The 27,076-nt window shown below is 43.3% G+C and overlaps 2 protein-coding genes across 2 annotated transcripts in view; one reads left to right on the forward strand and one right to left on the reverse strand.

Moving 5' to 3' along the window:
• TPI1 (triosephosphate isomerase 1) overlaps positions 1–11,136 on the forward strand; it is a 12,190-nt gene extending 1,054 nt beyond the window's left edge. Inside the window, exons 2-7 of the mRNA XM_072424989.1 lie at positions 5,500–5,623; positions 5,700–5,784; positions 6,254–6,386; positions 8,315–8,400; positions 9,348–9,435; positions 10,839–11,136. Coding sequence (XP_072281090.1) covers positions 5,500–5,623; positions 5,700–5,784; positions 6,254–6,386; positions 8,315–8,400; positions 9,348–9,435; positions 10,839–10,957 — 635 coding nt within the window. The 3' untranslated portion in view covers positions 10,958–11,136. The remainder of the gene's footprint in view (positions 1–5,499; positions 5,624–5,699; positions 5,785–6,253; positions 6,387–8,314; positions 8,401–9,347; positions 9,436–10,838) is intronic.
• Positions 11,137–18,039: 6,903 nt separating this feature from the next.
• GNB3 (G protein subunit beta 3) lies at positions 18,040–25,157 on the reverse strand. The gene is made up of 8 exons (XM_072423887.1): positions 25,084–25,157; positions 24,747–24,853; positions 24,214–24,277; positions 22,557–22,719; positions 22,089–22,155; positions 21,810–22,011; positions 20,867–21,083; positions 18,040–19,274 (listed from the first exon to the last, which is right to left on the reverse strand). The coding sequence occupies exons 2-8, from the start codon at positions 24,839–24,841 to the stop codon at positions 19,168–19,170; spliced, it is 915 nt and encodes a 304-aa protein (XP_072279988.1). The 5' UTR covers positions 24,842–24,853; positions 25,084–25,157; the 3' UTR covers positions 18,040–19,167.
• Positions 25,158–27,076: the final 1,919 nt, after the last annotated feature.

Genomic DNA, 27,076 nt, shown 5'->3' on the forward strand with positions numbered 1-27,076 from the left:
GCCCAATACACCTCTGGCCCCTATGGCTGCCTTTGTACATAAACATTGCTGATCCTTTATATATAATCAGTAAATATAAAAGTGGGGGTCCTACAAGCCAAAGCCCCCTCATCCCCTTCCATACACCTGAGCCCTAATGGTGGCATTTGTATCGGCAACCTGCTCATAGGCTATAGGACCCCCATTATATTCTGAGACTGGTGGGGAAGCCGAATCCAATGGGCCCATGTCTGGATGACTCCTGTACAATATATATTCATTGATCATTGCTAAAACTGCCCTGCTAATGTCTATTGGCTGTCCAGGATTGCCCCTTGCCCCCCTTTCCTGTCTTTTGAATAATCCCAGCTGAGTATTTGTTGTATTACAATATATATTTCTGTTATTTTGCTACATATTCTGACTTTGTTTTTGCTGCACATTCAGCATTTTTTTTTATTTGCTGTACATTTAGTTTTTGTTTTTGTTTTTTTTGCTGCACATTCTGTGTTTTTGTATAATCTATCCTGTGACATCTATAAATAAGTGCATGCTCACCCCTATGAACAGAGCTCAATTTCCTCGCAGTGATCCTCATACAGGACACCTCTATGTAAGATTCTGTATAATAATTCACTCCCAGGCTTTGCAATATATGTGTGACCATTTGCTCAAGGTCATATGATGCAGCTAATCAATATTTCCCCTTCCTGTGCACCAAATTTATAGAGATGGGGGGGGGGGGGGGTTATTCCTAATGTAAGTCAATGAATGGACAAGGTGAATGCAGGTTTCTCATAGCTGTACCTATTCTTCTATAATTCACATGCAATATGTTTCTGAATGAACATTCTATTAATGAAGCTGGATATAAAAGAGTTAATTGTTACAAGTCTGCAGGGAGGCGGTGACAACGCTTCCTGTTGCTACAGCGGAATCCATGGCGGTATCTGCTCATTGCACATAATCGGTGCTATGATTCATGCCGCTGTACAGTGATGAAGAAATCCCTGGGCCTGCATCCTGCTTGTCTCTTCTCCGCCATTGACCTGACTGTCCTTGAAAAGCTCCATCCATGTATTGATGATTCATGTTGGCTCAGAGCAGCAGACATGGAAGTGACGGATGGCGGGGCAACCGTGCATAGGGAAATTTTTGGAGCAGCCGATTTGGTGCATAAACAGCCTGGTTTGATGTGCTGTATACACCACCAAGAAGTCCTGATTGCATTGCACAGAAAAGACTAGAATAGGACCAGAGCTCGGCTAGGAATTCTATTGTTGCAATTCCGAAGCTTGTGATGAGATGTTACATTGTCCTGGCATTTTCTCTGTGCCGTTCCGGTACCTTCCATTATAGTTATACAGTCCTGGAGTACTTTAAATGTAAATGGTTCAAGTTAGAAGCTGCAAGTGCAATGCAGCATTATTTTTGATTATGAAGCGCCATCATCTTCCAGTACAGAGGCAAATAACTGAGCTGGGCAATAATGGATAGGGCGTAGAATTTGGGGCAAGGATGTGACTGTGGAACCTGATGCATAAGCAAGAATGCCAGGGAGCGTGGGGGCTTGATGAAAGTTTTTCTGTAGGATTAGGGTGCATGCGCAAAGCTGTCAATGGGGTAGGGCCATGGAGATGATGGATGGAGAGCTGCGGTGTTTAGGAATTTGGGGAACCGGATGGATCAGGGAGTATGGTGCATGAGGAAGAATGCTCTGCATGCATGGATAGGGAGCGTGGGGGCTTGATGGAAGGTTTCTCTGTATGTGGGATTAGGTTACATGGTGCATGAGCCAAGCGGTCAATGAGGTAGGGCTATGGAGATGATGGCTGCAGAGCTGTGCCAAGGTGAGGAATTTGGGCAAAGGATCTGCCAAGGAGCATGGCACATAGGCAGCGTGGTGCATGAGAAAGGTTCCCTGGGTATAGGGTCCGGGAATATTTGTGGTACATGAACACAAATTGTGGTGCATCAATAAGGAGACAATGCAAACCAGGTCAGGAATTGTCGTTTAAATCCCACAATGCATTGCACGCAGAGTGGGCAGCTGATGACCCAGTTTGCAATTCATATTGGAGAGACATAAAGAGAAGCACAGCAAGCAGTTGTCAAAGTACAAAAATAAAGGAAAAAAGAGTTCAGCAGGAAAGCCAAAACAATGGAACTATAACTCTCAGCATGCCGAGGCTTGTTCTCATGCAGCAGCCGAAGCGTCACAAGCAGGGGATGATGGGAGTGAATGTGGTTAGCATTTTGGGTTCTTAGTATTGCCGCCTTGTTCTGTGCTCCTAGGCACGTACAACCTCTGCAGCGTCAGGCCTTTAAAGAGACAGCAGCAGAGGCGTTCCAGCAATGTGGCTCTATGCTCGGCTGAATTCTCTCCCCTCCTTTGTGCCCGCTTTCCCCTTGCCCTCCCTTTTTTTTGTGTGCAATCTTTGCCCCCGGGGTGAGATTTTGTTGATGGCGAAGTCTGGGGCAGAGGACGATATTAATCTTCCAAGTGCCCTTTAACCCTGCCAGCCCGAGACAGCTGAACAGACATCCTAAAACGGCTGTGACCTTTTCCCAGCGCTCTGTGCTTGGGATGGTGTCAAGGTTGTGACTTTTCACCTTTACATGCGCCCAGAATAAATGCGACGGATGGGTATAAATAGATTGCAGAGGAGGGGGGATGTGATATGCATCTTCACGATGCCCTTGTCCATCTGTACTGTACTTGACGTTTACTGTACGGCTGCAGCAAAGGCTAAAGATGTCTCCAAATTTAGTTTCTTATATATAATGCTGACCAATAAAGCAGCAACTACAACCTTAGGTATTCAGGTATCTGTACAAGGTGTGCAGGTATTGCACCTGTCCTGTGCATGTAGGAATATCATTCCAAACCCCCTGTATAATAATGCAGACCCCTTGCTATGAATTATACATCATATTTCTGCATGGAAGTGCCTAGGAATTGTAAGCTCTTGGATCAGGATCCTCTCCTCCTCCTGTATCACTGTCTGTATCTGTCTGTCATTTGCAGCCCCTATTTAATGTACAGCGCTGTGTAATATGTTGGCGCTATATAAATCAATATGAACGCTGCATTTTCTGTTCTCTCGTTGCAGCGCTCTCCGCTGGTATAGCTGAGTAATGGTCACACCCATCAGTATATATAAACCTGCAAATTTGTAATATTGGGTGGAAGGGGGGCATGTCTGATGTGTACTGAGTAATGTAGTCAGTTTGCTAACTATTGGACCAGTGTGTACCCCCCCCATGCTGCTTTAAGCCCTCATACTGCAGTGGTCTCTTCCTGTGGTCATTTCAACACCCATTTTATTATTATTATTAATATTAAACAGGACTTATATAGCGCCAACATATTATGCAGCGCTGTACATTAAATAGGGATTGCAAATGACAGACTAATACAGACAGTGATTGCAGACCCCTTGCTATGAATTATACATCATATTTCTGCATGGAAGTGCCTAGGAATTGTAAGCTCTTCGGATCAGGATCCTCTCCTCCTCCTGTGTCACTGTCTGTATCTGTCACTTGCTGCCCCAATTTAATGTACAGCGCTGTGTAATATGTTGGCGCTATATAAATCAATATAAACGCTGCATTTTCTGCCCCCTCGTTGCAGCACTCTCTGCTGGTATAGCTGAGTAATGGTCACACCCATTAGTATATATAAACCTGCAAATTTGTAATATTGGGTGGAAGGGGGGCATGTCTGATGTGTACTGGGTAATGTAGTCAGTTTGCTAACTATTGGACCAGTGTGTACCCCCCCCATGCTGCTTCCAGCCCTCATACTGCAGTGGTCTCTTCCTGTGGTCATTTCAACACCCATTTGTATCATTTGTTAGGGGCTTCAAGCAATATCTGTTTTATGTAGGAATCATGGGGGCAATTGGACAGCTTCTACCTGCCCATTGTGTCTTGAATGCGCTTGGCGGTGGTGGCTGATCGATAGCCATATTTTGGAAAACCAATTTATGTTGTTCAAGGGACAAACTTCCATGCACATAGCACCTGATAGGGATAAATATAAAGACCCCAATGCTAGCAGACCCACTTTTCCGGATCAGTGTAGGAATCTCCTAGGACACCCCACCACCCCAGAGAAGGGTCTGAACCACATAGTGTAAATGGGCCTCTAAGTCCCAGGGGGCCCATTGTGTAGATGCACAGATTACATGTCCTCCCTGGCTTGCACGGTTCGGCCTCGGATCACTTGAAGAACATTTCATCATCTGATTCCAGCCAACGGATTAATTTCAGTCTTCCTAATGTCATACAATCTTATAAGTCCCCGCGCAGAGGTCAGCTGGCAGCTGTTATCTTCATTCCATATTTTACCACCTCATATTACCCCCCCACCGCGTCCTTCTCAGCTGTGTGCGGGTCACGGAGGGCATCTGTAAATACAGTGTGTTAACTGTACGGTGCACATGGCACCACCGCGGCTGGGAAGCCCAGGATTCAAATGTTTAGCAATGGATTCTGATGTCAGTGCGGGGTCTGCAAACCTATCTGATGGCTGGAAGAATGAAGAGATGTTGCCAGTAGCAACCAGTGCAGGCATATTGTAAAATTGCACGACATAACCCCCTATCCCATTTCGGTGTCCCTTTTGATTGATATTTCTATTCTAATATTTATTTCTTCTGCACCATACACTCGAAGTGACCTTAAAATCCCTGCTGCTTCCCTGTATGAAGGAGCATGTGACTCTTTCCCAATATTAACTAGTATTTCCATAGCGCCGCCATATTACGCAGCGCTTCACAATGTCCGAAGGCTTGTCATGTGATAGCAATGGTGCTTGCTGATTGGTTGCCCAGGTGTACCTGGTGCCATAAGGTACAGGTAGGGAGATGATCCCCAGCCCTGTGTAAGCTCTGCCCAATGTGTCCTGGGCACTTCTTCCAGTCATTGGGCCATATTGGATGGAGTCAAAGGAAAGAAAAAGTCCGTGCCCAGAGGGGACCAGCATTAACTCCTTACCCTCTTTTAAGTAAATCTAAACCCGATCACTGATCTTTAAACAAATGCATCATCAAATATTGTTTTTAGGCTTTTAGAATGTGCAGCTTGACATAAAATAACACCCGGTAATCCTGCCATGAAAGTAATTACCTGTCACTTCCTGTTATGGGGTGACTCTGATCTCCCAGTTGAATACACAAGGCTGGGCCGGCACACATTGACAGGCATTGGAAGCTGGTCCCGGGCAGGGATGTGACGGCAATGCTAGAACGGGTAGACATGGCGGAGAGGATGGGCAATGAAATGAGGGAGAAAAAATGGGTAAAACCATTTTGTGGGGTAATTGTTTGACACACAGATGTTGCTAAGGAAAAGTTTCCATCTCTGTATTGTCTTCTCACCTTTGTGTTGCCCATTGCTGCCATGTGAGGAAAATGATTCTTTTGGGGTCACGATTTCAGAAAATGTGAACTTTGCTAGTTTTGTCTCTGCATAATGTCTGCAACATCATGATCTCACAATCTTTTCCTCCAGAGGTTGTCTGTGGAGCTCCTTCCATCTACCTGGACTTTGCCCGGCAGAAGTTGGATGCCAAGATCGGTGTATCTGCCCAGAATTGCTACAAGGTTGCAAAAGGAGCATTCACCGGTGAGATCAGGTGAGGCCCGCCATTGTTGTCTCAGCTGAATTTAATTGGCTGTAACTTGTTCCTAACATTTTTTGTTTCATTGCAGCCCAGCTATGATCAAGGATGTTGGCGCTACCTGGGTCATCCTTGGCCATTCCGAGAGGAGACACGTATTTGGGGAATCTGATGAGGTGAGCTTGGGTAGATATCCATATTTTTGTTATTGAGCCGTACAATACCCATCAATGACAGGCGTAGTAGGGCATGGCCAATCTCTCATCAGATCATTACTGTCTGATGGCCCACTATACCTGTCAGACTGGTAAGGTGAGATTGGAACTCGGATTGCTTAAATTTCAAACCAAAATCGACTCGGAACAATCTGACCACCACTAGTGACAACCAGTGACTTTGCTGACTTTGATTCTTACTCCTTGGCTTTGGTGACAAAGTTTACCTGCTGTCCCGTGCCTACGAGGAAGTAGCAATGCCACTCAAGGGCAAAGCAGGACTGCAGAGCTCCCCCTTATCTTCATTACAAAGTGTTCTGTAGGCACTACACAGCTCCAGAAGCACACAAACATACTTATATAATTAGGCATGACGGGGTCCTGAACATTTATTGGTGATCATGACTGCTGTCCTTGTCTCCCCTCACAGCTGATTGGCCAGAAGGTGGCACATGCTCTGAGCGAGGACTTGGGTGTCATCGCTTGTATCGGGGAAAAGCTTGACCAGCGGGAAGCAGGAATCACAGACAAAGTTGTTGCTGAACAGACAAAGTATATCGCAGGTGAGTGTTCTTCAAATTGTATTATTGCTCTGTGGTCAGTGAGTTGCTCTGTTGGTCAACCCTAAAAACGTTTAGGTCTCTGGAACTCTTCTAAAATTATTTAATTGTTGGCTCAGTGGGGAAATGCCCTTTATGTTGGTTTGTGACCAGAATGGAACCATTACATGCTAACTGGATTTTTGCTGTCATTCAGCTGCCTCAGTGATGCCCAGTTACTTGACTGCAACAATGACGTCAATGGGCCACAGGCTATGGAGGAACCCAAAGTTTCTACAATACCCTGGCTGTGTTGGCCCTTCACATCCTGGCATAATCATAACTTGAAAGCTCCATCCTTGATTATATTTGCTAACAAAGAAGCATGGAGGCTGGCATTGCCCATCCTGTCCAAGTTGCCTGCCTGCCATGGACTGCAGTACTTTCTGGCGCAAACCAGGAACTAGCATGAATATTAGAAAGTCAATGTGTGGTCTAAACATCTGGAAGTTACCCCAACTTTGTCAAACTTTTGATAAAGGGGTCTAAAAATGGAAGTCCTAGAGCGCCACCTAATGATAGGATATGGCAACAATATTGGTCAGCTTTGATCAGCATTCTAAATTGCCTATTGATTCCATTTAGGTCACACGTCTCTCTAGACCTGCACTTCAAGTGGGTCTGACTTCCAAAGTCTGCTGTACAATCCGTTTTGCATTCAGAAAGATTTCAGTAAGCCCCAGCAGCTTTGTTGAAGCCTATAAAGCAGGCGTTCCCAAACTGTTAGGCTATGTTCACTCGTGCAATAATTATTGTTGGAAACAAACAACTAACGACCGTCCGATAATCGTTAACGAAAAAAGTGTGCACCCAATGACCAAAGGCACTGATAACCATCCTTGTGGATCTGATTGGGCGACGATCGTTCGCTATCTATTGTCTGTACGGTCGTTCAGTGATGGTGGATTGTTCTGTGATACACTTTCTACTGTACATTTCACTTCCTGCATCGTTCAAACCGGTGTATCTAGCGTGTGTACACTATTAGTGGAATATATTTGAAAGATCGTATCATTACAGCATGTACAGAATTGTGCACAATACGATCGTTCGAAATTATCGTGCATAATCGTTGACCGGTCGTTTGTTTTCTAATGATAATTATTGCACGTGTGTACGTAGCCTCAGGTCACCATGCTATACTTGTCTATAAGGCTTCTTGACCTTGTCAGCCATATCCATGTAAACCAACAGTTGGGTATTAAATCAGCTAGCCAATCCGAGCCCATTTTGTGCGCCAATCAGTCACATGGTTAAGGGCTTTGATAGGATGGCAGGGTGGATTCATTAAAACATATCAGTCTTTAATGTACGGTTATCTTTTAGTGACCTGTCACCAACTGGGAACCAAGCAGCATTCCTAACATGACACTGCTGTCGGGCCAGATTCATAAGGTCTGGGTGGCCGGATTCAGCCCATGGGGCCATAGATTAGGGACCTCTGCTTTTGGGAATGTTAAACTCTAATCTTAATGGGATTCTTGACTGGCACTTTGAATGAGCACCTAGCAGGCTTTCATCTAGATTTGAGTTGTGACCGTCACTTTGACCTTTCACTTCAATATTAATGTGCTTACTGAACACACATTAAAATTTATATATGAAATGTTACATGTGAGGGGCACATGGATTTGTATTAGGTTTCATTTATTTCCATTATATCTGCTCAATTGGCCAACCAATCAATTCAATTGGCCAACAGCTGTACCTGTGCAGTGCTCCATCATAGTCCTGCATACCTGGCGTGACCTGCTCGATAGGGCTGGTGAGCAGTTATTTCTGCTGAAAGTTGGGCATTTTGGGGGGTATTCATATGTAAAACCATTCAATTCTTGGACAGAAACCTGGCACTTGTATATCTTCTAAAATTCTAATTTGTTTCTGTTTTACAGATAATGTAAAGGACTGGAGCAAGGTTGTCCTGGCATACGAACCCGTTTGGGCCATCGGTACAGGCAAGACAGCCACACCTCAGCAAGTGAGTACAAAAAAAGTCCACATTTGGCTCACACTGGCTATTAAAAATAATATTTAATAAACAGGATTTATATAGTGCCAACATATTATGCAGTGCTGTACATTAAATAGAGGTTACAAATGACAGATACAGACATGATATGACACAGGAGGAGAAGAGGACCCTGTCCTGAAAAGCTTATATATTCACCTTTGGCACACAGACTTATATATTATACTATGGACTTTGTACAGCACTGTGTAATATGTCGGCGCTATATAAATAACTGTGTAATAATTATGTCTGTACCTAAACTATATTAAAAAGAAAAATGGTAGTTCTCACAATGAAGCTGATAAGCTGCATGTGAGGAAATCGCATGGCAGGCCAAATAGACACATTCATTAAAAGATACCAAAACTCACATGGAACAAGCAGATGACAAAAATACGATTATTATTAAACGGTATTTATATAGCGCCAACATATTACGCAGTGCTGTACATTAAATAGGGGTTGTATATGACTGACAGATACAGTGACCCAGGAGGAGGAGAGGACCTGAAGAGCTTGCAATCTAGGAGGTTGTTGGTTCCACGGATATCATCATCATTCTGGAGTACTATACGAACAGTGGAAGAAAAACCTATCCTAACCAACAAGGGCCACATCCTCAATGGTCCTCGGGGGTCTCCCAATGCCATCTGGTCACTGGACTAACTCCCCAGAGATTAGGACAAACGACCCCAAATGTTTTCTTTATTGATGTCAATGGGGGCAGATTTCGAATTTCCGGAATAGATTGGGGACCTTTGTTGCCAAAAAACTCAAATCTGACCAAAGATTGTTTTAACAGTCACCCAGGATCTATGGATAGATTTATACCAAACTACATTTAAAAGTCTGATTATTCAGAGGGCTTTTTTAGGGCTCTGCTTATTGGAGTATATATCTATTTCTTCTTCCAGGCTCAGGAGGTGCACGCCAAGCTTCGGGATTGGTTGAAGGTCAATGTGTCTGAACAAGTTGCACAGTCAGTTCGGATTATCTATGGAGGTAAAGTCTTTCAGTAATAAGATGTTTGGCCATATCTGTAGCTTGCAGTGTCGGGTCAGATGGGGTAATATGCTAGGCAGAGCAATGCAGAACTTCCTTTGTCCTTGGCTAAAGGTAAAAAGTGGCTTTTTCAGGATTTTAGTATCTACACCTCCCAGCCTCCAGGTACTGTGAGTCCATCTCCGGGGTAGGTGACCTCATTTGGCTTGTCTATTCCTACCCCTTTAGTTGCTAGCTTAGGATTTGACTAAATGTATTCCCTTAAAACAGAGGGGTTACAAAAGCTCAGATTCTCCAATAAAGTTCAAACTAAATATCAGATGCCAGCCCCGGATGAGGGTTAGTCACTGTATGTATTCACCTTTACCTCCTATGTATAGCCAGCCATAATCTAATTATATCTGAGTGATTCCAGATCATTTTCAGGCCAACTGTAAGCTCCAATTTGTGTGTTCCTGGTTGCTTTTATATGGTTAGAACCGCTCTATTTGTGGCTGTAACCATAGAAGGCTTTCAGACTTCATTATCCTAGATGTCCAGCTCCAGGCTGCTGACTACACTCTGTAACAGCCTTCTTTGTGTGTGCATATGTATTTGTCATTTAGTCTAGGGGCATTTAGTATATTACTTGCCTACACCTTGATCCTTGGGTACCGGGTTCTCTGGCCACACAACTGCAAGAAAAGGCCTTTGGGGAACCCCTTCTAGCAGTTAGGAAGTGTGCAGGACCATGAAGTATTTATTAATATTATTATTACACATTAGTTATAAAGTGCCAACATAGTCCATAGTCATGTCACTTGCTGTCCCTTAAAGGGGCTAAGTTAACCTGTGTGCTTTTGGAATGTGGGAGGAAACCCACACAAACACAGGAGAGAACCTGCAAACTCCATGCAGATAGTCTTGGCTGAGATTGGAACCTAAGACCCAGCGCTGCAAAGGCTGGAGTGCTAACCACTGAGCCACCGTGCTGCCCCATAGTAATGGCATTGGTTAATGAGGGTCCTGTACAGTGAGAAGGTTGTCGGACAGTCCCCATGCTATGGGGAGGAAGCTTCATTTTATGGGTGGACATTTTTCCAAAGGAAAGTGCAGTGTGAATACTCAAGTTGTATGAATGGGCAGCATGCATAGTGGTGACAGCAACATTCTTTACAGCTCCAATGTATGTGGTGGGTTCCTATGTGGTCATAATGGGCCGTCTTTTGATTTTTCACCTGACTGGGTTCTCATTACAATTTATGACCTTAATTCTGCAAGGAAAGAGGAGCAGATCTATATAAGACTAATAAGTAGTGTTTAAATGATTGACGAATATTTCTATAGATTCTCCTGTCCTGTGTAGCTTGCCTACAATTGATAGAAAACTCAGAAATAAAACTAAGATTCTATTTCCTCTGCAGGTTCAGTCACAGGAGGCACCTGCAAGGAGCTGGCATCCCAACCCGACATCGATGGGTTCCTTGTGGGCGGAGCTTCCCTGAAAGCCGAATTCATTGAGATCATCAACGCCAAGCATTGATCTTGTCACCAATCGTCACCTTCCTGTACAACGGTTTAGAACAAAGTAGTTCTGCGTCTGTCTCCCTCCTCGTGTCTTGTGTCCTGTCTGTGATCATCCTGATGACCTGGGAAATATCTCGATGTGGAGAGGCGTGGTTGACCTAGCACGTGTAATAAACAAAACGTTCTGGTTTTGAAGTGTTTGTGTCATATGTGATCTCTCTACATGCAGTACATGGCTAATACACACATAATACCCAGAGGAGGAATATTTGTGTTTTATACAAAAGATAGAGATCCTCACACCGAGATATGATATTCGCTTAACTCACCACTCCTTGTTAGACCCAACACCTCCTACTATATTGTACACTGCTCCATGTGTACCCTGCTAAATACTAAGAGGTAGGTGTCTCTCTTTGCATTGGGAGTAATAGTCCAGTTTAGATTGTGCAGCTATACGTGAACAACCTGCAGCCCAGTTGGAGTGCCCAGATCACTGCTGTACCTGGAGCGGGTTTACTTTTCTCACTGTGAAGATTATTATTTTTAAACAGGATTTATATAGCACCAACATATTACACAGCGCTGTACATTAAATAAGGATTGCAAATGACAGACTAATACAGACAGTGATACAGGAGGAGAGGACCCTGCCCTGAAGAGCTTACAATCTAGTAGGTGGGGGAATTTACACACAATAGGATGGGAGATATGTAATAGTAGGAAGTAGTGGTGGTTTCAAAAGACAGAAGAAGATGGGTAGGCAAGTTTGAAAAAAGAAATGGATTTTGAGTTCTCTTTTAAATGAGCAGAAAGTAGGAGCAAGCCGAATAGGACAAGGAAGACCATTCCAGAGAGTTGGAGCAGCTCTAGAGAAGTCTTGTATCTGAGTGTGTGATGAGGTTTTGAGTGAGGAAGTCATTGGAGGAGCGGAGGGAGCGGCAGGGGGAGTATTTTTTTTTTTTTTTTACCAGGTCAGAAATGTAAGTGGGACAATAACTGTGTAGGGATTTGAAGGCAAAGCACAGGAGCCTAAATTTGATTCTAAGGTGAAATGGAAGCCAATAAAGAGAACTACAAAGAGATGGAGCGGTGGGAAGGATGGATGAGTCTGGCTGCAGCATTCATAATAGATTGTAGAGGAGAGAGTCGTGTTAGTGGAATACCAGCGAGAAGGATGTTACAGTAGTCCAGACGAGAGATGATAAGAGCGTGTACAAGGAGTTTGGTGGTCTCGGGACAGGTAGGGGCAGATTTTGGAGATGTGCGTAGGTGAAAGTGACAGGACCTGGAAATGTTCTGAATATGAGAGGGCCGAGTCATAGGTGACACCAAGACAACGTGCCTGAGGGGAGGGCCGAATAACAGCATTGTTAACATTAAATGAGATGAGGGCTATCTCCTACCTGCGTGTAGTGCTAATTGAAAGAAATGTGCAGTTAATATTTCATAAGATTTAAGAGGAAGTAAACTGAAAATAAAAAATATAATCTTGCTGATCCCTCATGAGCACTGGTCCTTTCTTTGATCTGGGCCAGTGTCTGTCCTAGAATTCCACTATGGCCCCCCGCCATCTTCATTCTCCTGTCACCTTGTTACGGCACCTGATCTCACACTGCGCAGGTGCAAGATCAGGTGCCATAGCTGCTGTAACGGGGAAAAAGAGAGCCGATGGCACTGCGCATGCGTGAGATTGGCATCTTTCCTCGTAGTGTAAAATATGGCAGAGAAGCACCCAGAGCCTCCTGGGATGTGATTTAGGTATCCTGAGGGGCTCTGTGACTATCAAGACTAAAAGAAGTAGTGCGACACCCTTACTTTTTTAATACTACCCTTTTATGTAAAGTGAAAATGTTGAGTTTACGTCCATTTTAACTAAATAAATTGATCTCTCTCCCCTCCAATGGACTGGACATTTATCTTCCATCCTAAACTTGGGTGGGAGCAGTAGCAGTGACCAATACAGACTGGCTGCTCTGCCTTGGCATGAAAAAAATAAAAGTAACTAACAGAACATCACTGAGGTGCAGAACGTCACCAATATAACAGCTCAAAGGTCCAGTTTACAAAGGCCGGTATTATAAGTGAGGTCTGGTGGCCTGAGTCACCCACTAGCATTTTCTAGAAACTATCTTTGAGATCTGTAAATTCCTACAATATTTTGGGTGTTCTCACCTCACTTGTTTGCTTTTATTACTATATAACAGGATTTATATAGCACCAACATATTAAGCAGCTCTGTACATTAAATAGGGGTTGAGAAAGACAGATACAGCGGATGAGGAAAGGACCCTGCCCTGAAGAGCTTACAATCTAGGAGGTGGGGAAAGTTCTCTTTGTGAAAATGCAGTGTGAAGCGTTATAAATAAGGAAAAAGGAAAGTGTTAACCCTTGCTGGTGCATGAAGCAGAATAATAGAACATGGCTTTCCTCAGGTCTGATGGATTGGGTTATATACTAAGACTTATATTCCAAATATAGATAATGATAAATCTTAAATCTATAGCCAGGAAAAATGCAAATTCTAATAAAGTGCACCAGATGGTGTCTGGAAATATTTTTTCAAGCAAACTGGTTTTTATAATGTTTTTGCACGATTCTCCGAGAGCTAGAAAGAGATGCTACATAACAAATCACAGATAAAGGTCCTTTCAGTAAGGACAGACAAATATTACTTCTTAAACTAGACATCTGAAGTCTGTAAAAAAACGTGACATGCTGGGTTGTGTGTCCATGGATCCCGCTGTGTTTGACTGGTACGGGACACAGTAATGACATTGGAATTGTCCGAGTAACCATTGAGCACCGTGTGGTTCATTTTCTTGACACGCTTCAGGTGGTTTTAACTTTTGGCATTTGCTGATGTTGCTGCCAGGCTCTATTAGTGGGCAACTGAAAAAAATCACTACAAACCACCAATACTACATTGCCAACACATAGAACCTGGTCCTCATGGAAAGACTATGTGCAAACTACTAAGGAATCAGCTTCTGTATAATCTGCAGGTAGCAGATTAATAATTAATACTTCTCTACTCTTAACCCCCTTTTTATTACTCTGCATGCTGTTTTATAAAATATTGCACCCTACTCAACACTGTATGCCCTGCTGTACATAAAATACTGGTATAGTATGAGTACAGACATACACTGATTTATACATGATTAGTAATTGAGCATTGTGAACTATAAATATAAAATATATATATACAGATAGTCCCCGAGTTAGGGACATCAAACATACAGACGACTCCTAAATAATAATATTTAGGCTTGGAGGGGGCAGTTTGCATGACTTGCAGAAGAAATCATTTGCTAATCACAGCTGAGGTTGTGGGTGATTTTAGGGCACTGAGCTCTTCTGCAACCTCTTGTAACTCTTTAATAAGACAAATTCTGCAGTTGTTTCCTTTTGCATATCAAAGCACTGCTTGCTCCAGAATGTCTAGGCTCCAAAATTATTTTTTTTTTGTAATTAACTCACAGTGAGGATTTTATACAGTAACTGACACCACACTGCCTAATATTATGTCTAGACAAACATCTGTCCTAACTGCATTTATTAAAATAATGTACCTGTTCCGACTTACATACAAATTCAACCTAAGAACAAACCTTTAGTCCTGGGGTAAGTGGGGGACTACCTGTATATACTACACATGCTCTTGGAATAAAATGCCCTTTATTAATGACTAGTAATAATACAAAATGACCACTAGATGGCACCAACGCACTGTCAGACTATACACAGACGCCTGGAGTCCATTCCCACCCACAACCTGTATATGAATTCTATATAAAGGGCTTCTAATTCCTCATTTAACCCCTTGGGTAAAATGCAACTTTTTATTGAAATACAGTTGCATGCAATTGACTAGAATCCTCATTAAGAAATCAGAATAGAAAAACATGAACAGCACTAATTCCCCCACCTACTAGATTGTAAGCTCTTTTGGGCAGGGTCCTCTCCTCCTCCTGTGTCAGTGTCCATATCTCTGTCATTTGCAACTCCTATTTATTGTACAGTGCAGTGTAATATGTTGGTGCTATATAAACCTGTTTAACAATAAATATAAATAACAGAGCTTATTGCAAGGACAGGGATATAGGAGGAATACTGGGTAAGACCCCCTGACTTTCTGTGTATGCTTTTCTGACCTTTTTATGGCTGGTCACATGATTTACAGGACCCTATTATTTATTTAGCTGTCCTCATGATTGCAGGGGGAACCACTGATGTGATGACACCAGCACCACTAGCTGTATCATTGTATGACACCTTGCACTCACATAGTGTCCTCAGTATTCACCAGAATCATTCAGCTTGGAAGACTAATGACATCTAGTGGCCAAAATAAATTACTGCAGGGGACAGTGTCAGAGAGGACGTGATTATTATTACAGCCAGAGATACTTATTTATGTTAAACACGCTAGAGCAGCTTTTTATTAATATTACATTTTATTTCGAAATGAGATTTAGGTTTATTGGTGTATAGGCCTCTGACAGTAATGAAGTGAAAACTTCCAAAACTAACTCCTCTATTATCATTATACAGTATTTATATAGCACCATCATATTACACGGTGCTGTACAAAGTCTGTAGTCGTGTCACTAACTGTCCCTCAAAGGGGCTAACAATTTAATGTCCCTACCATAGTCATATGTCATCTATGGTCATTTAGGGGGAAGCCATTTAACCTAACTGCATGTTTTTGGGATGTTGGAGGAAACCCACGCAAACATGGGGAGAACCTGCAAACTTCATGCAGATAGAGTCCTGGCTGGGATTCGAACCTAGGACCCTTCGCTGCAAAGGCTGGAGTGCTAACCACTGAGCCACCATGCTGCCCAGCTTAGAAAACTGTCCATTCCTAGAAATTACAAAGAGTTCTGCACCTGCTGGAGGGGGTCCAGAAATGTTGTGGAATGGCAATAAATGTTGTGGAATGGCAATAAATGTGGATTCTTATATGTTTAGAATCCAAGCTTGCAGTTAGTTCCTGGTTGAGTTATTGGTTACTTCAGCGTGCAATCTAAAAGAACATGTCTGGAAAATACAGATGATTTCTTATTGGTTCCCCCAGGATCCCCCCTGGACCAGACAACAGCATGGACAGGTAGGTATGAGGCTGTGAGTGGGTTCTGGAGGTTCAGAACATGTCTGAAAAACCAAGTTTACTGAAAATTTTTGGTTTGATGGTTTCTGCCGTTCTGGATTCCCCATGAACAGTATACTGTGGTCCAGGCAAGAGCTTGGACAGGTGAGTATGAGGTTTTGGGTGGGTTTTTATGTCTAGAAGACCCCAGCGTACAGATGATTTCTAATTGGTTACTGCAGCCTGCAACCTCTAAGCTCTAAGTTCCATTGGTTTCCCATCATTGACTATACAATAGCATGGACAGTGGAGTATGAAACTTTGGGTGGGTGCTTGGGGTTAGGAACATGTCCAAAGGACCCAAGCTAACAGATCATTTCTGATTGGTTCACTGGTTACTGCAGTTTGCAATATGAAAGCAGATTTGGGTTCTCCATAGTTTTACAGATGATTTCTGATTACTGGGGTTTGCAAAATAAAAGCAACGCTGGGTTCTCCATGGACCAGGCAGGTGAGTAGGAGACTAGAAGACCAGGGGTGGGTACTTCAGTCTAAAAACATGTTTGGAAGACCCAGGCTTAAAGAACAAATTTGAAGGTGGTTCAGGATTCCCCCTGAGCCTCACAGGGTGTACCAGACAGGAGCATGGACAGGTGAGTATGAGGTTATGGTTCCTGAAGAACCCAAACTTACAGATGATTTCTGATAGGCTCCTAAAGCTTGCAGGCTAAAGTTGGCTCTGGGTTCTCATGTGTTTCACAGCACTAACCAGGCAGAACATGGACAGGGTTAAGAACAACCCAAGCCTATGGAACATTTTTATTTGGTTTAGTTGTTGCTGTAGTATGTGACTTGTGGCAGTTCTGTATTCCCCATAAATCATTAGGGTGGCTTTGGGTTGTCCACGTGACTCACAGTGTTGACCAGACAGGTGTGTGAACATGTGAGTATGAGACTACGGGTGGGTTCCTAAGTCTGAAGGACCAAAGCATTCAGGTGAGTACTAATTGCGTCACTGATTAGCTTGCAATCTAAAAGTGGCTCTGTGTTACCCATGGACGTCACAGTATTGACCAGGTAGGACCATGGAATTGTGTTTAAAAATCAGTTCAGTATTCCTCATGAATCATTAAGGTGGCTTTGAGTTGTCCATGTGACTCACAGTGTGGACCAGGCAGGAGCATGGACAGGTGAGTATGAGACTATGGGTGGGTTCAAAAAGTCTGGAGGACCAAAACTTTTGGGAGATATCTGTTTGCTTCATTGGTAACTACAACAGCCGAGGGTGGCTGTGGGTTCTCATAGGCTTCATAACGCTGATAGGACCATGAATGGGTGAGTATGAGACGTGAGTATGAGACTTTGGGTGGGTGCTTGGGGTTAAGAACATGACTGAAGGACCCAAGCTTACTTCCATTGGTTACTGCAGTTTGCAACATAAGGGCAACTTAAAGTTCCTTACATTGTGGACCAGGTATGAGCATTGAAGGTAAGCATGAAACTTTGGACAGGACCTCGAAGTAAGAACATATGGAAGACCCAAGCCATTCCCTATTGGTTCATGGAATGCATGATTATGCATTAGACCTCTTCACCATTACAAAATCATCTCAATGTGACCACCAGCCATACCACAACCTGGATAATGGGGAACCTCCACCAGCGACTCCAGAATCAGACCTTCCATTAGTTTTGTGTGGTGGTAACACCAAGTACCCCCCGCCCCCATCCTTTCCAATGAATGATACAAAATGACCACTTTAGCTGCCATGACCTAAAATAGATTTTATTTTCCTCTTTCTATAAAACACACTTATTTGAAAAAGTGACAGAAAAGGGGGGAGGTCTTCAGTAATAAATAAAAGAGATATGCACACAGGTGTGTCTGCAGCAAGTGTAGTGTTGGGTCGTGCCAGGGATGGGGAGGAGAGGATATGAAGGAAAGGGATGAGGAAGGGGTTGGATCCTGAGGGTCTTATGGAGTGATGGTGGATAAGGAAGGGGGTGGGGGTGGATTAAGGACTTTAAAGAGCACCTGTAGCTTCAGAGACCATAATATACATTGAAGAAGGAATGAAAGAACATACATTACAGGTGCATCAGAACACAATACAGTTAATGTTTTCAAAAAGCCAGAAAGACACTTGGCTTTTCGTGTGGAAGCAGTGGTCTCCCTGGAGAGGTTCGACCCCCCAAGGAGTCTAAGGCAACAAGCAACATGAGCTCTGATGGCTGGTTGGATCCGATTCAGCATGGGGTGTGTCAGACCTCTGCAGAGAGACCAATTATTTTTTACAGAGAGCAAGGATTCTTTTCTGTATTATTCTGGCAGGGGACAGCCTTTTCTACTCTGTGGGTTTAAAGTAAAATGATCTCCATTACCTTGGATTTGATGGACCTGGAAAAAATATGGCTGATTTCAAGTTTAATTTGACCACTTTTAAGCAACAAGTGAACTTGATTAGTGAACTAGCCATACATCACAGCAATGGTGTGAATGTCAGATAACCCTTTATAAATCTAAATATCCCATGTATTCACCATCAACAAGCATGGAACAAGGTTCAGGCGCTGTTACCTACTACTACATGGCTCTGTGTCGTGCAACCTCCCACTTTAGTTCCAGTGTATGTATGAGGGTGAAGCTGCAGGATACCTAAAGAGAGGGCTTTGCTGGAACCAGGTAAATAGCCTGTGCAGGGCATGGTGTCCCTAAGAGTAATGTGCAAAAGAATGAATGCCAGCATGCAAACTGGAGGCACTCAGCAGATATTGTGTGTGTCCTCAGCTAATTGCCATGTGTAAATTGTGTACTTTTTGAGCAAGCATCTGCACCATCTTTGTCATCCATATCAACCAGATTCCCCTTTAGTATTTTTTAGTGCAGCAAGAGAGAAAGAAAGGGAAAGGATTTCTGGTTGGTACAGGGAACAAGGAGGACTTCCTGCAGACTCTTGGGTGACCTTAAGGCCCAATGACACCAAGCAATCCCTATTGGACGATGGGAGGGAAGCAGGAACGCCAACCAGAGCCTGAGTCAGCAGGGGTTAAATAGGGTATATGTAAAGGGTTGGATAGGGAGAAGGAAGGTGGTTATGTCTCTGCTGCAATAATTAGCTTGCAAGTATTCAGTTCCAGATCTTGAGGAAACTGTCCCATGATCCCGTCGCCACAGCCATGCCATCCGAGGTGACGCCGAGGCAGCTGACGCGATTGTCATGACCGGAGAGGACACCTGCAGAAAAATCACAAACAAAATATTATTAGGTAGCCATTGTTTCATTTAGTAATGGCCGATTGCACTATAAGCAGCCTTAAAGTGAGACTTTGTTCCTTTGCTTCAACACCCAACCCAAGCTCTGGCACCCATTGCAAGTCTTTGTATTGGTCAGATGGGCATGAGTGTGTGTGGCATGGCTTTCATTTTAAAAAGCTAAATGAGCAAACGAGGAGCCCTTGGTCAGCAAAACATACATTTTTTAGCTTAGTTTCACCCCAATTTTCTCTCTCTTTGTATAGAGTAAGATAAGTGATTTCTTGCAAGGACTTTAAAGCATTCTGCTATATCCACCATGGTTGTGGGAGGACAGGTTTTTCAACTTCGCTTCAAATATCACTTAGAGAGCGATCATTGGACAGAGGGTAAATGTAGCAAGGGGTCACTGAACTGCTGGTATGTTGATGCACAGAGGTTATTGGAGCATAAGGGTATTGGAGTTCCTAGGTTGACTAAAGCACTAAGGCATTATGGGGTTATATGTACATAGGGTCAAAAGGTCATTGGAGCACAAAGAGGCACATAGGGTGATGGGGGCACAAAGAGGCACATAGGGTGATGGGGGCACAAAGAGGCACATAGGGTAATGGGGGCACAAAGAGGCACATAGGGTCTTTGGAGCACATAGAGTGCCTGAAGCACATAAGGGCACTGTAGCACATAGGGTCATTGGAGCCCAAAGGGGATACTGGGGATTGGGGGACTTAGACATGATGGGTGCCTGTGGAACACATAGGGTGTCTGGCGCACCAGAGCACACAGGTCACTACAGAATAAAGGGTTACTGTAAAATAGGAAACAAAATCTGTATGCTTCCAGTGACACCAAGGAAGACTCAATTTCCTATTTTTATAATGAAAAAAAATTTGTAAAAAAAGTCACCTGATCACCCTATTACACAACTGGCACATTGTGACCTTTTAAGATGCCTGCCCATTGAAATAGGGATGAGTGAGCGAGAATATTAGTTCGATCTCGCGGCAAAGTGGGCCTTTCTCGCTTACCGAAAAAATGAGCAAGAACGGCCTTCGGATTCACCGAGAGGTCGAGCTCTCGCTGTATCTGTAACAAATGTATCATTTGTAAGAGATACTTATATTACAATGTCAGGAGGTTCTCCTTTGCCGGGCATCTTCTCAATGAATGCGGCTGTGGCTGCATTCATTGAGACAGTGTGAGATCCCCGGGCACTAGAGGTTAATTAACCTCAAGTCCCCCGAGGATCACAAACAGGAGGATTCCCAGGGAATGTCCTCGATCATTCGATGGTATCGCGAAATCGGTTCGCCAAAATTTTGCGTAACCATCGAAAGTGCGAGGAAATTTACGCGAGAATGCCAGAGAATGCCATCCCTACATTGAAATATAGCAGACACTCCCTAGCCTACTGACATTAAAAGTTTGACTTGCTCTGCTCCATTTACATTTTATTTAATCGCGGGGATCTTGGATAACTTAAGCCTTAATCTATTCAAAGCAAACTCACCAATTCCTATTGGCATTCATTTTTTATATTCACCATTCATATAATAAAATGTTACAGAACTCACCGACTCTTTCGCACTTTAAAGCGTCCCAGATGTTGCAGTTGAAGTCGTCGTATCCGGCAAGGAGAAGACGACCGCTGCGTGAGAACGCCACGGAGGTGATACCACAGATGATGCTGTCCTGGGAGTAGACGCTGAGCTCCTGGTCAGCCCGCAGGTCGAAAAGGCGGCAAGTGGCATCATCTGATCCTGTGCATATGCCCTGACCGCTGGGGAAGAACTGTGAATAGTGGAGAAGGTAAGATTGAATATGAACATTACAGAACACTGTTGGTGTTTATATACTTGGTGCGGGGCGCAAGAAAGTGCCTTGGATATAAAGAGAGACCAAAGTATCAAACCTGTACACTGGTGCAGGACCTAACCTTCTTTTCCGAGTTCTCTTAAATTGAAGAAATGAGCATCCAATATTCAACTTGATTTTGATTTTTTGTTTTGGTTTGCACAATGGCAAACTGACCATTGAAAGCACTGCAGACAATCTGAAGGCCCATTTTCCCCAGGGATAATTATAAAAGATGATTCGGGATATCTTCCACGTGACATCACTTCTAGGGCCTTCAAGCAGATCCTAATTGGCTTATTTGATACATTTTTATTTTTTCTATGCCGACTGCATATCATTTCTCTGGCCTGGCTTTCTACTTTAGCTATGTCTGTCAACACAGTAGTGACAAACGGGGCACAAGGTGACATTGCAAGAGCCCATTTAGGAAACATTCTCCACTAGGGGGCACAGTTGACAGGGTGACATTGCAAGAGCACATTTAGGAGACAGTTGTCACCCTATAACAGGAAGTGCCTGAACAGGGATCTTTGAATTGGATCTCTTTGTACTAAATATGAGCAGCAGCAAACATTGGCCCATTGGCTCATTTTCTTTATCACTCATTGGTTGTTGCCTAGAATGCCCGCCTCTGTCACTGGTCCATCTTGGCATACTCACACAGATGGCGTTGATGTCTGACTCGTGACCAGTAAATGTCTGTCTACATTCGCCTTCTCGGACGTCCCAAAGCTTGGCGCTTGCATCGCACGCCCCGGAGACGAAGAGGTTGAAGTCGGGGGACACGGCCAGGCTCATACAGTCACCCATGTGACCAACAAATACCGTCTTCTGTGTACCCGTCTCAATGTCCCAGAGGGCACTGAAAAAGGGGAATCTCGTCAGCAAGTGCAGAGAATATATCAGTCAGTAAATAATATCTAAAGACTTTTCTCTCACCAGGTGGTGTCACCAGAGCTGGTCACAATCTGATTGTCATCGAGGAATCGACAGCAAGAAAGATAACCTGAAGGTTGAAAGAGAATTAAAGTAGGGAAAACCTAGGTTGACATTGTCGTCTGTGCCCCTTATTGCCCTTATTTCCTGTCTCACTGGAAAACATAATATTTCAAGTTGCAGTGCTCTGTGCTAGCAGAGCTGAGTAACAGTCCCACCCCCTTCTTTACACAGACTTGTATTGCAGAGGAATAGATGAGGGGGGGCATGTCTTACTGGTTCTGTTGCTGAATTCTGATCACTGAAAGTGCTAGGTCTGACATTAGTGCCTGTGCTGGGTAGTTCAATCAGCAAACTAGATGCTATAACTGGGCCATGTAGAAAGTAAAATATTTTTGAAAGCCTTCAATGCAAAAATTGTAAAAAAGTACATTTGTTTTATAATAAACAGAGCATGTGCAAGAGCCTGACCTGTGTGGCCTGCAAGCTCCCTGCTCACTCTGACGTTTCCTTCACGTGTCTTTAAATTGTATATGGAACACATGTTGTCCAGTCCGCCGCAAGCAACAAAGTTCCCGGAAGGTGCGTAGGAGCAGGTCATCACCCATGAGGAGCGCAGAGGGATGGCGTGGACCTAGATGGTAAATCAGCATGGTATTAGAGCACATTTCTTATGTTAGGGTGGCAGATGGCGGATGTTTTTAGCTGGGTTTCTCTAAAGGTTCCTCTTGGAGGGAGTAGCGGTGGATCAATCACGTACCTGTCAGGGTTGGTAGAACCATTGGGCAAAGCTGGTGGCCTGGGAATGGTGGCGTTCCTCCTCCTGCCCAACACCAACGATTATTTTAGCTGCCTGGGCATGACGCCTACTGACCACTATGGTAAGGGAGCTCCATATTCACTTCCAATGGAAGGGCATTCTTTCTACTAAACATCAGTGTAAAATGAACATTTCTCCCACTGACCCCAAGTGTAAAACGAGCCCTCTTCCAATCACCACCAATCTAAGGAGGCGCCACCAATGTCAGTGGGCTCATCGTAATGACCACCAATGCAGAAAGGAAGCTTTGCTGATCACAAGTGTGAGCCAATAATTGTATAATTGTTTTCCCCAATTATCAATTTATTATCTCCACTGACCACCAGTGTAAAAAGGGCCTTTCCTTTATGAACATGTAAGGAGACACTTCTTTACTGACCACTAACCCAAGAGGGCTTTCTGGCCCCTGATTACTAATGCAAACAGGCCCTTCTCCACTAACCACCATAATAATGGGTATTCTGTCCCATCATAACCAGTGTGGGGTCCCTTTCCTTAAATCACCAATTTACAGGATATTCTTCCCCTTGATTACCAATGTAAGCATTCTGCACTAACCACCAGAATATAGGGTATTCTTTCCACTGGTCCAGGTTCTTCTCAATTGATCACCAATGTAAGGAGTATTCGTCAGTGTAAGGTGCTCTTCTTCACAGATCTCCAATGTAATAGGTATGCTTTCCTCCGATCACCAGTGTGGGTCCTTCCCCATTGATTACCAATGTAAAAGGTAAACTTCTCCCTGATAGCCAATGTAGGTGGGCACTATTCTCCAATGTAAGGGACATGTTCTCCTTTGATCACCAATTTAAATGAGTCCTACTTCAATGACCATGAATCTAACCATGAGGGGGCAGACCATCCTCAGCAAACAGGCCCACTCTTGGCGATGTCCACCACTGGAGGTCCCATTTAGAGCAGAGTAATAGTCCTAGTAACCCACCCTCCAAGCAAAGTACACTCATCATTTCAAGTTCTAATGCAGCCCCCTGCTCTGTTGGGGCCCTCATTAATTGTTTTATTAAGGAAGAAATTCTGGAAGCCATTGTAGGGGAGCCTCCTACATATTCACTATGCCAGAACACAGTCAGGTGGGGAGGGGCCATCTGTATTCCAGGTAAGACCCAACATTACTTTTTCAGGGTGGACTCCTGCTACAAGGTGAGGACAATGTAGTGCAGATTGGCGAGTATACCTTGCTGGGTAGGTGGGCTATCAATTAACAATGGTACTTCACCCAGTTACTCAGTTACTCAAAATTCACTTGAATGTCAATACAATGCACAATACAGAAATATATAAGCTCACCTTGTTGGTTGTGTATGTGTCCCACACGATTAATTTACCATCTTGGGAAGCACTGACCAGGAGCCTGTAAAATATAATATTTTAGGTAAGAAACTGGGACCTGACTTCTTAAAAAAATATTTACCATAGGATGCCGTAACCATTGCAGGATAACCATAACCATTGCCAGATTTACCATAAGGCACGCATGCCTAAAGGCAGTATGGTAGAAGAGGAGGATTTTCTTTGCATAACTATTGGCCACACATAATTTTCTACTATCATTAGGGATATCCAGCTCAATAATAATGAGTTACATAATATCCCACTAAGGCCACCAACCCTCTGTGTAAAGACATGTACTGACTGAAATATGGAATCATTGTGTCATTGTTTTCTCTTACGTGTTGTATTAGGGAAACTTTTAGAAACACCTATATACCAAATAAAAAAATAGTTACCAGTACCAATTTATAACTAATACATGTTACATTGTATCTTTTTTTATGCATAGTATTTTTGGGAGTTTGTAACCCACATGACTGATAGGGTACCTTGAGTCAGTTGACCAATGCATTGCATAGATTTTAGCCAGGTGACCACGCAACGTTCTTCTTGTGCGCAACTGTATACGTCCAACTACCTCCATCCCGCTGGTGATCTGAGAATGTAAAGAACGTTGTAATGATGAAATGAATAATAGATAGATAGATAGATAGAGTAATCTCCCTATTGTCTGGAACCCAACAACCAGCAATCTCAAGCAACTGGATCCGGATCCGGCCAAAAAAACAAAAACAAAATCTGGATACCAATCCTTGTGTGTGCCGAATATTGGAGAGTTTACTGAAGATAGATAGACAGATAGATATCATTGCTGTAGATAAGTACCTGGTCCAATGTTGTGTCTGCGCATTGTTTTCTGGCATCCTGTAAAAATAATCAAACAGTAAAGAAAACATACATCACATCTAAAAAGTAGTCAGTTTCAATATTAGTAATTGTATCTTTTTTTATGCATAGTATTTTTGGGAGTTTGTAACCCACATGACTGATAGGGTACCTTGAGTCAGTTGACCAATGCATTGCATAGATTTTAGCCAGGTGACCACGCAACGTTCTTCTTGTGCGCAACTGTATACGTCCGACTACCTCCATCCCGCTGGTGATCTGAGAATGTAAAGAACGTTGTAATGATGAAACGAATAATAGATAGATAGATTAATCTCCCTTTTGTCTGGAACCCAACAACCAGCAATCTCAAGCAACTGGCACAGGATCCGGCCAAAAAAAAAAAAATCTGGATACCAATCCTTGTGTGTGCCGAATATTGGAGAGTTTACTGAAGATAGATAGACAGATAGATATCATTGCTGTAGATAAGTACCTGGTCCAATGTTGTGTCTGCGCATTGTTTTCTGGCATCCTGTAAAAATAATCAAACAGTAAAGAAAACATACATCACATCTAAAAAGTAGTCAGTTTCAATATTAGTAAAATTAAGAGACAAACCTAGACTTGAACCACCCAACACCTTGTAGCAGTGTGTATTTAAAGGACATACCCCTTCCCCGTCTCCCCAGGTATGCAGACAAACTGAACTGGGCCAATATTAAAAGGAAATGGGCAATAAATGTGATAAGGAACACAAGGCCCACCCTCCTGCTCTCTCCTTCCTCTAGTTCTACCTAAATACTCTCTCTATCTCTCCACTATGGCCCTGATTTATGAAAGCTCTCCAAGGCTGGAGAGAATACACTTTCCTCAGTGAAGCTGGGTGATCCAGAAAATCTGGAATGTATCTGGTCCAGAATTGAAAACATTTTCTAACAAACAGATATGTCCATGTGTCTACTCTGCAAAAAAAAATGCATAATGATTGCTGAGAGAGGAATAAGAGGAGGGGCAAATGTCTGACACTCCAAGAGATTACGGGTTCCGGCAATGCTAAAGAAAATATCACACCCATTCATGGATGAGCAGCCTTGTTCGCACCACAGTCATTTTTATAATAATCTTTTTATATAACAATATTAGGACTAGCAAAGGGGAATGAACCTGGGTTCTATCCACTAGGGCAGGGGTGTCAAACTCTGGCCCGCAGGCCAAATCTATCCCTCAAGGTCCTTTTTTCGGCCCCCCAAAGAATTCTGAAAATTAACTACATCTGGCCCGCCCGCATTACCACCTCACATCATCATTTCCAATACATAGACATTATTCCTTTACACCTATCATGTGACACCAAGCCTAGGCAATGATCACATGGTGCTTGGCTACCAGGGGCATTGTGTTTGTTTCAATCCATTAGAGACTGCATAGTGTAATATTTAGTGTCAAACAAACTTGTGATGTGAGAGGATGAGCAACACACAGCCTGCATAGATAGATAGAAATTAGTCTTTTCAACCCTAAAGTGTATGTAGAGGGGTTTGTTTTTATTAGTTATGGACGAAGTAGTAAACTTTCTCAATTTGTTCAATAATGTTCAAGTTTGCCCCCCCCACTTGGTCTAAGTTTTGAATTTGAGTTTGACACCCCTGCACTAGGGGCTCCGCGAAATTTTTTTTGCACAACCCATTGCATAGATTTATAGGACAGGCTCCAATTACCAATGGGAATTCTGCCCATTATCTACTTTCCCAATGAGCTAGGAGCTGTTGCAGGCAGGAGGGCAGAGCTCACCCCATAGTGACAGCGCTGTGGGGACAAATCAGGATTTACAGCAAATGAAAACACAAGAAAACAAGCAATTTCATCATATCTCTAAAATAACAATCACAAACATGTAGCTTCAAAAAGGCCCTACATGGGTTACATGGGAATGGGTTAGCAGAAATAGGTCTTTTCTGGAGAAAACTTGGGTCATGTGGTATCTAGAGAA

Source organism: Pyxicephalus adspersus, chromosome 10, assembly GCF_032062135.1.
Source record: "Pyxicephalus adspersus chromosome 10, UCB_Pads_2.0, whole genome shotgun sequence".
NCBI classification, from domain to species: Eukaryota; Metazoa; Chordata; class Amphibia; order Anura; family Pyxicephalidae; genus Pyxicephalus; species Pyxicephalus adspersus.